Source organism: Elgaria multicarinata, chromosome 9 (assembly GCF_023053635.1).
Source record: "Elgaria multicarinata webbii isolate HBS135686 ecotype San Diego chromosome 9, rElgMul1.1.pri, whole genome shotgun sequence".
Classification (NCBI taxonomy): domain Eukaryota; kingdom Metazoa; phylum Chordata; class Lepidosauria; order Squamata; family Anguidae; genus Elgaria; species Elgaria multicarinata.
Window position 1 is genome coordinate 65998018 of NC_086179.1, and position 16989 is coordinate 66015006.

General features: G+C 40.2%; 1 protein-coding gene across 1 annotated transcript in view; it reads right to left on the bottom strand.

The window, feature by feature from the left end:
* Positions 1–16739, bottom strand: part of TFEC (transcription factor EC) — a 39954-nt gene extending 23215 nt beyond the window's left edge. Inside the window, exons 1-3 of the mRNA XM_063134834.1 lie at positions 16682–16739; positions 14217–14468; positions 12388–12483 (exon numbers count right to left, since the gene is read on the bottom strand). Coding sequence (XP_062990904.1) covers positions 12388–12483; positions 14217–14468; positions 16682–16714 — 381 coding nt within the window. The 5' untranslated portion in view covers positions 16715–16739. The remainder of the gene's footprint in view (positions 1–12387; positions 12484–14216; positions 14469–16681) is intronic.
* Between the last annotated feature and the right edge of the window lie 250 nt (positions 16740–16989).

A 16989-nucleotide genomic window follows, 5' to 3' on the forward strand; every position in this document is an offset into this window, starting at 1 on the left:
TGGGATAGATTAGAAAATTCGTTCTACATCTGCTCTATATGCCTAAATGTTACAACGTGACGTATAGTTGTCCATTCATTTCTAATGCGTAATGTGAAATCCCTCAAAACAGAGTTAAATGTGCAGGTATTCTTCTGGGTTTTCTAAATAACTTTCACATTTGTAATGCCCTTGCCTGATATAAAATGACACAAAATGAAAACTTGGCTCGTATAAACTTTCAGAAATAACAACAGTTTTAATGTCTGTAATTCCTCCTCCCACAGATGTATTCCACAGTTCAGCAGTATTTTGTCTGCCAACGGAAAAGAGTGTGCTTCTGTCTAGGGTGTTGAACTTATTAGGGATATCATACATTTGATTGGCAAATGCCCTGAACCCTCCATTAACCACCACCTGTCCTGACATTATACTTACTCTTTGATATAGTTTGGGCGTAAGAAGAAGCACCTATTGGGAAGTACCTATGGGACATGCTCCTTACTCATTTCCAGATCAAAATGCAGTATGTCAAGGGCCCCCAACCTCAGTGGACATGCTTGGAATTTTAAGTGAGTATTGTGGGTGCTTTCACAAAATGGCTACCATGGGAGTTGCTTGCCCATTCATAACATGGCTGCCATGATCAGAAAGCATGCATTTCCAAGAAGGCAAACTGGTGAGACTAAAGGAAAAGTAACTTGCCCAAGAACCTAAATATGAGGCAGAGGTGGGGTCTGAGTCTCAAAGCCACAAAACCACTCATCTGAATCCATTTGAGGCAGTCAAATAATATAACACAGTGCCAGCTGCATTGGTTTTGATATGTTTTGAGACAGAAAAATGTCCAACAACTACCAGCACCCTCCAACCAGCAATTGTTTGTCTATACATGCCCTAAAGCCTGAAATGGTTTAGGACCAAATTACTTGAACCCATATCAGCCTGCCTGCACTGATATCGGTTCAAGATCACCAACAGAGACCCATCTTTCTCACTGGCCCACCTTTGAGGGCAGTTAGTTGGTGAGAGGACATGAGAGAGGGCCTTTTCCACAGTGGCCTCACAGTTCTCGAATAAGTGCCTATTAAGCATGCACCAGGCCCCATCACTGCAGGATTTTAGGAAGAAACACTGGGAATTTTGTTCAACTATTCTTAACAATGCAAGTTAGAATAAAATTCACTGGCCACTCAAACACTTTAGCAACTACTGTCATTTAAACTGAAAGCAGCAAGAGCTAATTGGGAACCTTGTGAGTCTTTAGGCCAAGTCCGTTTCAGAAAATTCCTATAACTTTATATCTGTTCATGGAGATAGATTTTAAAGTACGTCCAAAATTCAGTTGAATATCACTCAAGAACAAGCTACGTTTAATATGTAGGATTTGAAAGCGAAGCACATTTTCAGCAAAACCACCTTCATTTTATTCCTGAATAATAAGACAAAATGTATGCTTGTGATTATAATTTTCTTTCTTTTCTTTTTTTTTTAAAGTATTAATTCTGTCTCCTTTCCAATCATCCCTTAACTATACAATCACAATTGAATGGACATGTACATGGGAGAAGGTCTGGTTGATATTTGTGTGAAATGAGAGTAAATCCAGAATCCTGAAAAATACACAAGATTGACAATCTTTTTTAGTTTTCAGGGCGCAATCCTATACAGATTTAGATGGAGGGTGGGAAATCATACAATTCCAAGCATTCCCCAGTCACCACTGGACATGGGAGGACTTTTTCTGCCTAAACATGCATAAGATTATGCCTTTAGACTGCTCACTTCATGCCTCTGAGATTAATCAGAATCTTATACAAGTCTTTATACAAGTGAATCATTCCATGTTTTTAGGGGAGGGGGAGGAGGAAATGTTAGCAATTAATAAAAGGAATTTTGTATATAAGTAAAGGAGATCCCAAAACATACATTTACATAGATAAAGAAGGCTATCAATGGCTACTAGCCCTGATGGTTATGTGCTACCTCTAGTATCCAAGGCAGTAAGCCTGTGTACACCAGTTGCTGGGGGACATGGGAGGGAGGGTGAGGTTGCACCACCATGTCCTACTTTGTAGGTCCCTGGTTGACAGCTGGTTGGCCACTGTGTGAGCAGAGTGATGGACTAAATTGACCCTTGGTCTTATCCAGCATGGCTCTTCTTATGACACTGTGGATATTCATTCATTCCCACTCTATGGCCTGGTTCAGACAACACGCTAAACCATGCTGCTTAACCACATGGTTTAGTGTGTTGTCTGAACCAGGCCGATGTGTATAGTGAATGCATAAAAGGAGAAGGAGCACTGCACCTGCCAGCTGCAGCCCTGACATCCACACTTCTGAAAGAGGAGCCTCTGCATGCACCAGTATAGGTGCTCCATAATGCCAGGAAGCCTGTGCAATCAGGATTCCTGATCACATACAGAGTCTATGTGCATGCAGTTGTACACATGAAGCCTCTACTGTCAGATACTATGCAAATGCATGCACACCAGGAGGTCCCTAGTAGGCACAGTGGCATCAGAGGTGGGGCCAGTGAGTGCAGTACTACTTAAGGACAAACAGATCTGACCATCTCATTCTTACGAAGATTGTTGGATTTTCAGGATTAAGCTCTTACTGTCCAATTTCTAGATAAGTGTGCAAGCTTAAAAAAAAGAAGTCAGCACTGGTATTTGCACCTTTTGTTTGCACATTTCCACAAAAGTATGCATTGGGTGTGTGCATTTTGCAAGTACTTTTCACCGATGTATTGCAGTTGTATGCACATTTTTCTCAAGCATACATATATTGTGCTACTTTTCACTAATATGCATGTGTTTGGTGCGCCTTGTTTTCCTGACTAGGTGAACTGGCAAGCTTGCATATTGGTTATGAATATGAACATTTGCTAAATTTGCATTAAAAAATTAATTTCTAACTCCTTCTTAGTACTACATTCTCTTTCACACATTCGCTATACATGGGAAGGAGGAAGGAGTGAACAGGTCATTCTTGCTCAAGTCAAATGTGTGCCACACTTCAATTAGAACAACAAAGAGACTTGTGGAATCTCAGAAACTAACAAATTTGTTACGGTATAAGCTTTCATGACTAGAGTCCATTTCATCAGACGAATGATGTCTACTCCTAAATTAAATGCATATTATAGATGGGAGGCATGTGTGTAGGAAGAGGACTGATGTTCAAGGGAAATGGAATGCAAAAAGGGCAGAAAATTACATGAAAATGTAGTAATTACCATGACCTCTAACGAAGCAGTATTGTTGAAAACACAAGCATCCCGGCATTGGTAAACTAATTCATTAATGGCCACTGTAACAATTTTGTTTTTATGCAGTTGTTACTGACTTCTTCTTTTTGCATTTTATTTCCTCTGATCTCACTCCTCTTTTTAATCCCCCGGCCCCCATCATGCATATATATGACTGCCAATTTAGGATTGTGCTTCATGCATCTGATGAAGTGGACTCCAGTGTTGTGACTACAAAGAGAGAAACATCAAATACACCAAGATAGACTGCACATCTACCGTAACAGACGTTACAGTAGTGCTATCTGTTACTTTGGGTCAATGAGACATAGTACATAAAGAGCCCTCCATTCAAATCCTGACTCAGCAATGAAGTCCCTGGGTGAGCTTGGGTCAGCCGCTGTCTCACAGCTTAACCTACCACACAGGGTTGTTGTGAGGATAAAATAATGTATTTCTATTTATATAGAGAAGCCTCAAGCTTCTCAGAGGAAGAGTAGGATACACATTTACAATGCTGATGACTACAATGACTTATTTGCATATTTCCCCCCAAAAGAATGCCCAGATCTCTTTATGAGTGGGACTATTTCCCTCTCATAAAGATGTGTACATGCCTCTTAAAACTCTTGAGGGGCAGACAAGTGGACTCCTCACATAACTTTTTAAACACCGTCTTCTTTGCTGTTACTTCTTAAGTTCCAAGGCTGACCCCATTCCTTGACATTGAAAACAGGTTCTGGGGCTGAGCCCTGGTGCTGAGCCTAATCTCAAACTAAGCACAGCTGTAGGAAATCCCTGTGTCAGTTATAATAAGGCAAACACTGGAACATGCCTACGCCATATTCCTTTCTTTATATTATCTACTTCTGAAGTGAAACACAATCCTGTCCACTGGCTTACAGGATAAAGGGCCAACATCTGTGAAAGATTTAAAGAGACGATATGCACGTAAAATGGCAGTCATTGGAAGAGCTATATGAACTTAGTTGTACTGTATAGATTTAACTATAGTAATATGCTACCTTCCTCAACAGAATGTTATTCCCAATACGCAATAAATACTCCAGCTCCTTAGAAGATTTAGGAGGTAAACAGATTAAAGGAAATTTAAAATTAAATTTTAAAAAAATAGAAGACAAACAAATCCATGTCATACAATGAGTTTCTACTGCTTCTCTTACTTTAAGGATCAAAGCTAACATAAATTCAGGAATGTCAATACCTTTAAATTCATCAAAGGCAGATCAGTGCTGACAAATTGAGCCAAGCAAGCCTCCATCGAACAAAAAATGGACACGATATATAACAAGGACAACAAAAATTCTTCACATCACAACATGATTGTCAAGTACTTTGAACCACGGAATACATGCAGACAAATATATTGAGAGAAATGGTACCTTTCAATTTAATGCATTGTGCTGTCCTCGTAGTGCCAGTGACCACAAATCAATATACACCTCTCTCTCTCTCTCTCTCTCTCTTTCTTCTCCCTCCCTTCTCACAAATTAGAGAACATTTCACTCAGTGCTGAGAACTACACTAAATGATTAACACAGCAAATGGTTAACCAGACATAATTAGACAATACAATTCCATGTAGTATTGAAGGGCCAAGGAAAGCAGGATGTAACTAACCAAGTTAGATTCCAGAAAGAATTTGTGAAACATTTATTACAAAGTCTTAAAAATCACAGGAGAGAACTACTTCAGTATTCCATTTGAATGGAATATGGAGATTCTCTTTACATGAATTCTGCCGGCATCCATTTATGTACCAATTAAATGGAAGTACTTGGAGTTGGTGATGATGATGGTGGTGGTGATGGTGATGATGATGATAACCTGGAATATCATCACTACACCTTTGATGATGATGAAGACAATGATGATGATGATGATGATGATGATGATGATGATGATGATGATAACCTGGAATATCATTACCACACATTTCTTCCAAGGAGCCCTGTCAGGTAGGTTAGTATGAGAAATTGTGACTGGTCCAAGGCTATCTAGTGAACTTCAAGGATTACGCCCTGTGACTTTCTCTTCTTATGTATGTTTGTCTTATCTCATCTAAAAACATCAGAAATGCTGTGCTGGATCTGACCAAAGGCCTATCTAGCCCAGTGTTCTGTTCCCACAGTGGCATCTGGCTTTCCATAGCCAGATGCCTTTGGAAAACTCCCAAGAAAGACATGACCACAGTAGCATCTTCCTGCTCTTGTTCCCCAGCAAATGATATTCAGAGGCATGGTGCCTCTGGCACAGGAGGAAACATGTAGCCACCATGACTAGTAACCCTTGGTAGCCATATGCTCCATGAATTTGTCTAATCCCCTTTTAAAGCTGTCCACGATGGTGGCTTTTACCACTTTTTGCATTAGGGAATTCCATAGTTTAATTATGAACTGCATGAAGAAATACATATTTTTATCACAGCAGTCAGTTTGTGCCTGGCCCTGAGTGAGGGACAGATGGGAGGTTTGGAGACCAGCATGGCTGCTGGTAATTCTCTTTGCACTTTTGCCTTTGGCCATGTGGCTAGGATTTTGCATACTATGAGTTGACCAGAAATGTTACTGCTTCTCGCTGGTCTGTCCCCCAGCAGACTGTCTCCAGAAAATGCCCAATTCATTCTTCAACCTGCCAGATTTTTGGGTTGTTGTTGTTGTTGTTGTTGTTGTTGTGGAATACCACAATAATACCATTGCTGAAACTTGCTATGGACATTTGTTGGATGCTTATAAATGTAGCTGGGAAGGCATTTTACTGCATCCCTGGATTGTCCTGTCAACAGTCAGTCTGGCAGCAACATCTGCCTCATCCTTTCCTTCTTTATGCCAAAATCTGAAAGTTGTTGATCAGTGTTGCAGCTTGGTTTCATCCAACCTTTTGAGCATCTCCCATTCTTCACCTCCTTGGTTTCCTGCTGTAGTCACTCTTAAAGCAAGTCCACACATGCAGGTATATCAAGTGATAATTGCTTGTTGAGATCAAATAGCAGACATGCACTGTATTGCCTGATATCAGGTCACACATTTGGTTGTAATTCATTGAGTGATAGAGGCATCAAGGATATGCATTCTTGTGTGACATCCACCCTAAGACTTGAGATTTCCTGAGTCACCAGTGGGTTAGGGTTGAACACACATTGACTGAGAACTTTCTGCATGTCTTTGCATCCAGTTAATCTAAATCTTCTAAGTTAAGTGGCTCACCATGGTTAAAATCAGATACAGTTCATTCAGTAGAGGTGTTCTCAGAGCCCAGTTTTACCCCAAAAGACAGAAAGTACTTGATTAGGCGACAACTCTCCAAGACCAAGAGGAACAATCTTCAGTTCAAACATCAACCATTTTGATTCGTTTTTAACTGCAACAGTCATTGACGGTGACTTAATAAAGTTTAAGACTTGCACTATTTTCATCTGTCAAGCGGATAGCTGAAATTAGAAGCATGTTCTCATTCATTTCCTATATTAACTAAAATACAATTTGCTCAATGTTTGTTTCATTTTCTTATCATTTACTTTTTGGTTTATTCAGTATAACTAGCCAACATGGATTGGTTTAATCTTTGAAGCTCGTAGATGAACTAGAAAATATGCATTGACTTTTGCCTTTTTAATACACGCTCGTCCATTGCCACTCAAGCAGCTACTTATACACTGATATCAGAGCTATCAAAAGATATTTCGTTTTCTAAATTGAAGGAGAAACTGCACTATTTCATGGGTACCTTGCCATTTGGCCTAACATATAAAAAAACCACTCACAAACAGAAAGGCTGAGAGTCTATATCTAATCATTTGCAGCATGCTTCACCAATGACCTTCAGGAAACCTTAATGGTTGACTTTCAATTCTCTGTGACTTAACTGCCCATCTTAAAAGATCTTTTATCTTCAAGATAACACTTTTCTTTGTACTGAGAAAACAGAACTGATGAACCTGATGACATAGTAGGCAGATGGAGGAGGCAAACAATGTCTGAAAACCAGAACTTTCAGGAGGCCACGGTTCAAGCTAAATGGACTAAGGCCATTGCCATATTTTCATTATAAAACCCATAATGATTTATATAGGTCAGCAGCTTGGTTCACCATGTGCTTCACTCCTCTCCATAGAATCCAGACTGGAGTGTGGCATCTTAATGCTAGGTGTCTATTGACGTATATGCATCTCATTTCCAGCATAATTCATCTTGCAGGCAGGACTGGCCTTCTTGGTGCATAATACAGACACTTTCTCATAAGCCAGTTCTTCAGGGTAGCTTCTCAACAAGCTGCATTTTGTGGTTAATTTTTGGCTGATTCCATGGCTGGATATAGAGCAAGGCTGTCAAACCTCTTTCAATCCAAGAGCTGAATTCAATCTTGGAGAAACTCTCATTCCAGTGTGGGTGAGGCCAAAGACGAAAGGGGGCAACCTTCTGTGTTATATGGGGAAAAGCCCCTTCCAACAAGGAATCTGAGGGAACTGTCTGCTACTCCTGTCCTTCAGAAGGGGGTGGTTATTTCATAAAGCAGGTTAAAGGAGAAGCATTCAGCTACAGTGGTAAAGACTCTTCTTTACAAAGACCTTTATGGAGATAACTCAACATTCAAAGTTCTCAAATTGCTGACCACCTCTTTGGGATAGCAAAAGAAATGCCTTAAGGAGGTATGGCATAACATGACAGTGAGTTAGCAGCGCACACTTAATATGTGGAGTATTTTGTGAGGAATATATTCTCCTCTTTTAAAAGATTAACAAACTCCTTTCCTCTCTTCTCTATCCACTGTCCTTCTTCTTCTTTTTTTAATGTAGAGTGTGAATTGGTTAGTCCCATCACATTTCTATTTATAAGTGACTGGCAGCTCCAGAATAAAACCTGAGCACTTTAGCGAGGAATGCTTCCCTTCACAGCTTTCACCTACCTTTCAAAGGCAGAAAGCTCAACAGGAAGGAAAGGAACAGCCTTCCTTCAGTTCCTTCTAAATTACCATGGAATACACTTCAACTGCATATATTCACCAGACACTTCAGATGGCATTTACACAGGAGCTAGGGAAATGGGCCAACTCAAGGACAAATGTGGAATGTACGGCTTACAACGGCACCTGTGAGTGCTGTAGAATCATCCCCCAGACAAACAAATGGGGAAATTAACAATTCACTACTCATCAGTAACTCACCAGGTAGTGCATTAAAACATCAATACTGTTGATGGTTTGATCTGAGTTTTATGAAACTTAAGAGTAGACTAAATTTTACAACACAAAAATACCTGCAGAACGTTCGTGTGCGTGTGTGTGTGTGTGTGGTTAGTCCTTGGACTCTCTCTTTCATATACAAGTCAGGACCAGGATACACAATGTATGGGTTCCCGCTTCCCCCCTCCTGCATTCTCATGATGTATTTTCTGTTCTGTTTGTTGATATTCACAATAAAAAAAGTCAGGACCAGGATACTTAAAAGATCCCCTGCTATGGCCTGTTTGCTTGTGGCACTCATTAGGAATTACATTCCTGGTGGCAACCAAAATTCTGGCGATTTGGTCCATTCCTCATTGGTTTTCGCATGACCCACTATAAGTTGTCAATTAATGGCATAAAAGCTGACCTTCTCGGTAGTGGCTCCCACCTACTGAAACACTCTTCCATGTGTGGTCTGAGGAGCAGAAACTGGCAAACCTTAGATGCCTCTTGAAGCTGTCTTTCCCTGACATGAACTGCACTGTTCTGTTTGATTGTTTCTGTAAAGTTTGTATCACATTTATTATTTTATATTGGCTTTTACATTGACTTTTGGATTGCATTTATGTATTTCTGATATAAACCGTTTAGAGACCTTTTGATATCAATCAATGTTTAAGTAGTTTACATAAAGTTAAATAATAGAATTTAGTTAGAACTACTTCTCATATCACGGATTAACAGTGGATAGTGGCATGTTTGCAGTCGCCGTCCACATTTAGTTCAATGTGTACATTAATGCTGATGTAGAAAAGAGATGGCAGCCCTTTGTAAAAGTGAGTAACTGTTTGCAAGTTGGAGAGTGTTGTGGAAGACAAATCACATGCCCAGTTGCCCCCCTCCAAATGCAATCATGCCTAGTTGACTCGTTGGGGGCAGAATCGAAACACAATCCCCGTGCACATTTTGCCTCGAACAGTCATGTGCAACTAGAAGCAGAACTGGTCTAAAAGTCTTGCTGTGCACTGCTGGCTGACAAGGAAACTGGCACAGTGATACACAGGGTGCACTATGCCTCTAGGACCGGGTGCAGTTTTTCACCCCATTCTCAAAAGTTGAAATCACTCTCTAAGACCAGATCTACACAAAGCAGGATAAAGCACTATGAAAGTGGCATGAAAACGGTATATGGATTTACACGCCTGCTTTATAGCAGTATTGAAATGTAATGACAACTGTTGGGGCCCATGATGCATAACATATACTGCTTTCATACCACTTTCATAGTGTTATATCCTGCTTGGTGTAGATGTTTCATGGTCCTCAACAGTTGTCAGTGTATTTCAGTACAACTATAAAGCAGTAGTGTAGTTCCTGCCATAGGTTTAGCTACTGGCAATAAGAGTCTTAAGCTCAAATATGCTGGGATTTTGGCCCCTCCTCTTTTTCCTTTGACCCCGCCCATTGCTGGAATGCAGTCCCCAAGACCTTCTCCAAAATGAACTCTAGCCCTTGGGCTGAAAGAGGTTGTGCAGCCCTGTGCCAGCAGTCAGATCCCCTGAGTGCACAGAACATCACCCAACCTACTGAAGAAAGCGGGGTGGCTCCAAATGCGCTACGATTTCCAGTATAGCGCATTATAGTATTTGCAGCCACTTTTATTTATCTATTTATTTGTTTTTGTGGCAAACATGCCACAAGTCAAGTCCAAAGTATGAGATTGTTCCTGACTAATGAGCATTGCATAGGGTGTGTATGCAGCTCCCCTCCCGAGTTCATTATGCTTGAGGAGGTTTGCCTTGAGCATAATGAACCCAGGAGCACACTTGATGCAATGCTGTGGTCAGGTCTTCCATCCTCCCTACGGCCATGTAGGAGTGTCACAAAGTCCTGCTGCCATGGATTGCCAGCTATACTTTAGATCCTGGGTGATTTTGGCTGCAATTGTATACACGTTTACCTGGAAGTAAGCCCGGTTGATTTAATAGGACCGGTGGAGGCTGGTGGCTTCGATTTTGATGGGGATGGGAATCCATTTTAGTCAGAACCAGTCAGAACACTAAAGGAATTGTCCAAGGTACTGAACTTATTTTAGGGATCGGCTTCAGCACCTTGGATATCTCCTTTAGAGTCCTGTCTAAAATTGAGAATGGATTCACAGACCCACTGAAATCGGAGCCACCAGGCTCCACTGAATAGGACTTCCCTCTGACAAGATATGTAGAGGATTACGATGTTAGCCACAGGTTTTACATTAAAGAGAAACATTCCCTATATAGAGAGAGAGAGAGATATGGATATGCATAGTCATATAGAAGATTGGCTCCCATTTTTAAGAAGGCATACTTTCCACAACAGAAACATGCTTTTCTTTTCTTGTCCATTTCTCTCTTCTTCTTTTTTTGCAAGCCTTGTAAACAGAACCTAGTAATGCAGTGCTGAATCTCGTATATCAAGGTGACCTTTGAGTCTTCCTTGGACTTTGAGTCTTATTTAGTGTAAAATGTGCTTGACAAAGACATTTACCTTGATGTTGTCTTGCACAGCCTTTTCCAGTTACCAAAGATAAGCAAAAAGGATTGTTAATATTTAGTCTGGTCCTTTCCCAGCAAAGATGTACTAAACTTTGATGGTCATGGTAATTATTACTGACTAGAAATTGCTTGTACAAATAACACTAGCTAAGGTGTCATGAGAAGATGCTTGCGCCTAGGAGGACAATTGTTTAGATCTCAGTATATCTACATGGGAAGGAGAGACAATTGTGACATTGGTTTTATTAATTGTTATTGTTTATGAAGTTGATTGATTACAGATATTTTATAATTTTATCAATTGATACCTTCTGTATGTTGGATCTGTTTTTACAAGGCCCTAAGAACTATGGGAGGGGTATGTCAAAGTTTTAATAGAAAATAATAAATTAAAATGGTAACACACACACACACACACACACAAATGCATTCCATTATTTTTATGTTTGACAACAGGTAACTTTGAAACCAGACTTTGTTCTTTAAATGCATAGACACAGCCTATTTCATCTGACCTCAAAATGTTTTTCCACGCTTGCAGAAAAAATGACAATTTAAATCAATTGCTGGTTATCACAATTGTAAGGCATTTATTAATTTGGCATGTTGTATAAATGGATTTAGATTGGGATTGGGCAATTTTTTTCAGTCAGGGACCACATTCCCTTGTGGGTAAACTACTGAGAGCCGTATGTTGGCAGTGGACAAGGCCCAAGCCCACAATAGGTAGGGCCAAAACCCAAATTAGGTGGCTGATCTCTTTTATTTTACTTTTTCTTGCACACACCCCTTTCCCCCATTCTTCAAGCTCCCTTTCTCTGTCTCTCTCCCTCTCCCTCTTCCTTTCCACTCAGTGGGCTGCAAGGGAGAGGGCAGATCACTCCTGCCAGATGTCAGAACTGATTGCACGCTGAAGGTTTTTGAAATTCGTCTGAGGGCCACATGAAATCAAGCCGAGGGGTGGAGGTTGCCCACCCCTTGTTTAGATTCTTATTTAGACAAAAGGTTGTCATCGCCCACTATTCATGAAAATAAAAAAGAATGTGGGCAATTCTTTTTTAATGCAGAATTTGGGTCATGCCACTCTACATCCTGACAAAAGTTAGACATGATTTCTCTGAGTTTGTTGAGTACTAAAAATGTGATTACAAATTGGCAAGGAAATCAAGATACTTAATGGTATAAAAACTGTACACTGTAACAAGAGAAGATGAATTCATAATTTCAGAGCTGATCATCTTCAGTTAACAGAGAGATATACACAACTTTGAAACAATACAGATTTCCATAGCTCATTCCATCGTCCTGTAATTTGCCAGTGCAAAGTACAATTTTCTCTGTTAGTTTCATATTAGAGAAGAAAGTAGGGACAAATTTTGCCTGTTTGCAATACTGTATCACAGTTTATAAAAGTCAATACTAATAATTACTTACAGTTCTTTGCATGAGTAGTGGTGCTTCAGAGCAACCTATCCCTTCATCATTAAAACTTGATTCCATGTTGATTATGTCATCAATAACTTCCTCCATCTAGTAAAACAAGAGTTGTTGATGAATGCAGATGGATACTAACATAGGAGCTTACAGAGCAATCCTTTACACGTCCACTCAAAAGTAAGCCTAATGGAGTCCAATGGAGGATACTCCCAGATATTTGGAATAGGATTGCAACCTCAAACTAATGACTTGTCAACAACATTAAATCAGAAACAAGCCACTAATACTTTCCAAAGAGAGTCGCTTTCAGAGGATGGTCTGAATGCACAAGATGTAGTTATCTTCTTGAAGCCAAGTGGAACGGGTCCTTGAATCTACTTATATAGAAGAGCACCTGTCAGCTATATGTAAGCCACTCCAAGTTCTTTGGAGGAAGAATAGTATGTACTTGTTATATAACACTTGAATAGAGTTGAGCTAAAAAAAACAACACCTAGTGATTTGGGGGACTGTGTTCAGATGACAAAAATGCCCCCTCTTTGATAGTTTTGGGGGAATGCTTGTGAAAACTAGTTAATATTACCCTCTCTTGCTCCCTCTCTCAGTTAATTTAATTAGTTATCAGCCAAAACTGATTGGTTCGGTAGTGTTGTGACTTTATCCTATCACTGGTGATGCTTGATTAGCTGGGCTCGTCCACACGACTAATCCAGAAATTATTTCCCTCTCTCTCAATTGGCTTTGTTTGCCCTTACAGACATCACATAGCCATAACTCTCTGGCTACATAGCACCAAAACAACATCTCATTTACTATAAGATCTTTGATGGGCTGGGATCATCCATGTGACTAACTCAGGAAAGAAATGGGAACTATGAGAAAAATGGTGTAGAAGCAGATAAGAGAAACAATAGCTTTGAACAATATTGAAAACTGAATATCCCAATGATCAAAGCATTTGGGGAAAATATTTATCTCTCTTCAAAAGTAGTATTTTTGACTCAGGAACTGAAACATGAGAATATTTATTTCACCCCTACAACTGAAGCAGTCTCAAATTGGCACAACGGAAATTTTCAATGATGGACAGGGATGTAAGTCAGAAAATGGCGAAGAACACACTTTCCCTTTATGTTCTGTAATTATACAGAGGCCTTAGCTAGACCTAAGGTTTATCCCGGGGTCGTCCTGGGGTCGTCCCTGCCTGCTCCCGGGATATCCTGTGTATCATTTACATGAACAGGGATGACCCTGGGACGATCCCGGAATAAACCTTAGGTCTAGCTAAGGCCTTAGACTGAGAAAGGGAGGGTTTCTAGTGGCAGCCAGAATGTATCTATGCTTGCAGAATACACACTCTTTTACTGTTATATAATATCCACTGTACAGTTCTTATTTTGTTGGAACAAGAGGTTCCTATCACTAAAGTCCAATAAAAGTATTTCACTGCCTTTTTCTTCCACAGAGGCCTCTCATCAAAAATAGACCTTATGCCTGTCTATATGTAATAATCACTCCTTAAGACAACATATAGAAAACACAGCGGTGCTCTATGATTATCCAGTCACCAAAAAACCCTGTTAACAATGATTAATGTGTTGTGATGATCAAAATGAACAATTACAACATGGATTTTCATGCCCAAGCCTCAAAATCCCACTCAATAAAATTATCCTCTGAAGTAGCCCTTAGTTAACCCCATCTGCATTTTTTATATAGCACAAGACGATGCTGAACAAAGTGAGGAGCTTTTCTCCAGCTGGTCAATTCCAATTGGCAGCCAGTATTCATAAGGTCTTAGCTTTTCCCGTAGCTATATGCCATACCGCATTTTCATGTTCTCCTCCAAGTGTTAGTAGTTTGGTCACTGGATTTCCAGAAGTGCTGGTATCACTGGTGGGAGGCATATGCCCACTCCTTAATATGGGTGCAGCTCCTGAAGAATGGATTGACTGGGAGTGAGACAGTGACAGAGTTTGGCTAGACAACTTGGTATCCAGTGTCAGGAACTGCTTGACTTGATGCCTTTGAGTTTGCTGGATGTGATACCTTGTTGGATTTTCCAAGTGAGTCTGGACCTATGAGAGAAAAAAATTATGAGCTGCTATTTCTCTTAGGTGGACTTGATGCTTTTTGATATGAGCATGGATTACAGTGTGACGCACATCCTATACTTCCAGTTAAAACCTATACCCACTGTGTGACATTATTTAAATACAAGCAAGTTAGTTCAACTGGATACTGAATGTTCAAGTTCACATGATTGCCATGGTGGGCTGTGGTGCACGCCAGCAGCCATTTTGAATATTTAAGGCATGGTGGGTGGTAGGGGTGTGCACTTCACACCGAAAATCCAGGGGACTGGCAGACCTCCAACAAACCTCCAAAATCATGGTGTGGTTAGGGGGCAGTTTTAAAACTGTTAAACAGTGCCCACAGTGCAGTTAGAAGATCGTTCAGAGCCCCAAATGGATCCATAGGTCTAAAGGTTTTTTAGACGGCATTTCATGTTGATGGACAGCTAACTGAACACATGTTTCATGTTGATGGACAGCTAACTGAACACACTTCCATATTAGGAAGATGTCAAGGGGTGAAGGGGGGAGTTTTGAAATTGACATCTGTGGCTAACCAATAGTCACAGTCTCCTCCCTGTCCCTCCTCTCCAATCACAGTATTTAGGGGGAGGGATTGCAAATGATATAACCCATTTTCCCCTGCCTTGTATCTCATTTGTTTGCTAGCTCATGGAACAAGAAAGAGTCCAAGTTCCATTCCCCATGTTGGCTGAAAGGAAGGATTTCAGAAAAATGGCTCACATTATGAAAATAATGAAAGCCATTCCATGTAAAAGAGTTCTCTCAGGAAGTGACTGGCAGGCAGTGTAGATCCATACAAGCCAATATTAGGATACAGAAAAGAATCTAGTGCCAAAGGCTGATCTCTGTTCTGCAAGTATGGACGCAACTCGGTTGTGCATAAAGTCAAGAGAAGAAGGGGCGGCGAGAGAAAAGTTTGCTAGTATTGGTATATCTCCTGTTTTGAAGACAAGACTCAAGTTTATATGCTTTGAAAAATATTTTTTTTAAAAATAAAGGTATTAAATTTATGTTTGTTCTTGTCTGACCTCTCTTAGGGAAAGCACCCCTCCCCCATTTCACCCCATTAGAGCAAATGGTCAGGGAACAGATCTCTATTTTTATAAACTGAAGCAGATCTCTATTTTTATAAATTGAAGATGCACAACTGTGCATCAGCAAAGTAAAGGATAAAAGGTCCTGCACAGTTGTGTGGATGTATATGGGGGGGTTGAGGGGGGAATCTTAAACATTCCTAAAAATCAAGGGATGAAGGGAACTGTTTTAAACTTGGCATAGCTAAACCCCTACTTAAGAGCTACCAGGGTGCTAAGTTTCATCTATTTATCTTTACAAATGATGGAGATGTTAATTCCCATTTTTGCTCATTTCCATTGACACTAATAGAGCAGTTGTCTGAAAACAGAGGAGTTTTCCACTGGGAGACAGAGCCAACCTGAAAATCAGGTCAGGGAATCACCTCTGAATTTCGGTGAGGAGCAGACATGCTCTGCACACCCCAAGTAGGTGGCCACCATAGCGTATCATGTCATGCAAACCTGCCAAGGGTGGCTTACATGAGGGTTAAACAATGGGCTGTTTTAGGGTTATGCAAGGGTTGCTTTTCCCTTACATAAGCCATCTTCACTGTGTTTGTATTACATCATAAGTGACAGCCACTGCCTGCCATGGCCTGAATATTCAAAAGGAGCACCAGCACATGCCACAACTCACTATGGTTTAAATAACCCATGGTGGGCTGCAGAAATTATGGAAACCAGCCCAATGTAAATATCACTGTTAGCTCTATCTAAATTAATGCCACTACTTTCATAAACAAATACAGAATCTCAGCCTTTTAGAATTCCAAACCATTTCTCCTTCTCATGTCTGCAAGTTAATTAATGATGTTTTGCAGTTAATTTTCTACCCATAGAAATAACTATTTTGGGAAGGAATACAATTCATATACATTATCTAGAATATAAAGTTGTCTCCATGCATCTTTAAACATCATTTTAAAACCTTGCTGGGAGCCGAAAACCTATATCCGAAACCTACATATGTACTGACAATAAACATCACAACATAAAATATTCTTCTAGCAACACAGACATCCTTGACATAAAAATGATATGATTGCCCTTAAATAGATAAAGAAGAAATGGATGTTTATTCAGCACCCAAACTGACACTAGCTTTTGTTAACTCACCTGATAGTAAGAGCAATCTGTCAAATGACGCATTTTGAGAATCAGCACAATCAAATGATCCAGGAAATGTTGCTAGATTATTACTAACCGAACTCAAGCAATGCAGTATTCGTGGTGCTGCTGCGAAGGACTGATAAAACTCACAAGCAGCCAAAGACTTTATAAATTATGTGGTCATGCCCAACACAGCTAATTGTGTAAGACTGGGAGCATCCTTTGATTGCACAGACTGACCGCCACTACTTCAAACAACTCCCATCTCAGATCCTTGCCACATTCCTTCAATTTATCCACCACAGGGATACTGG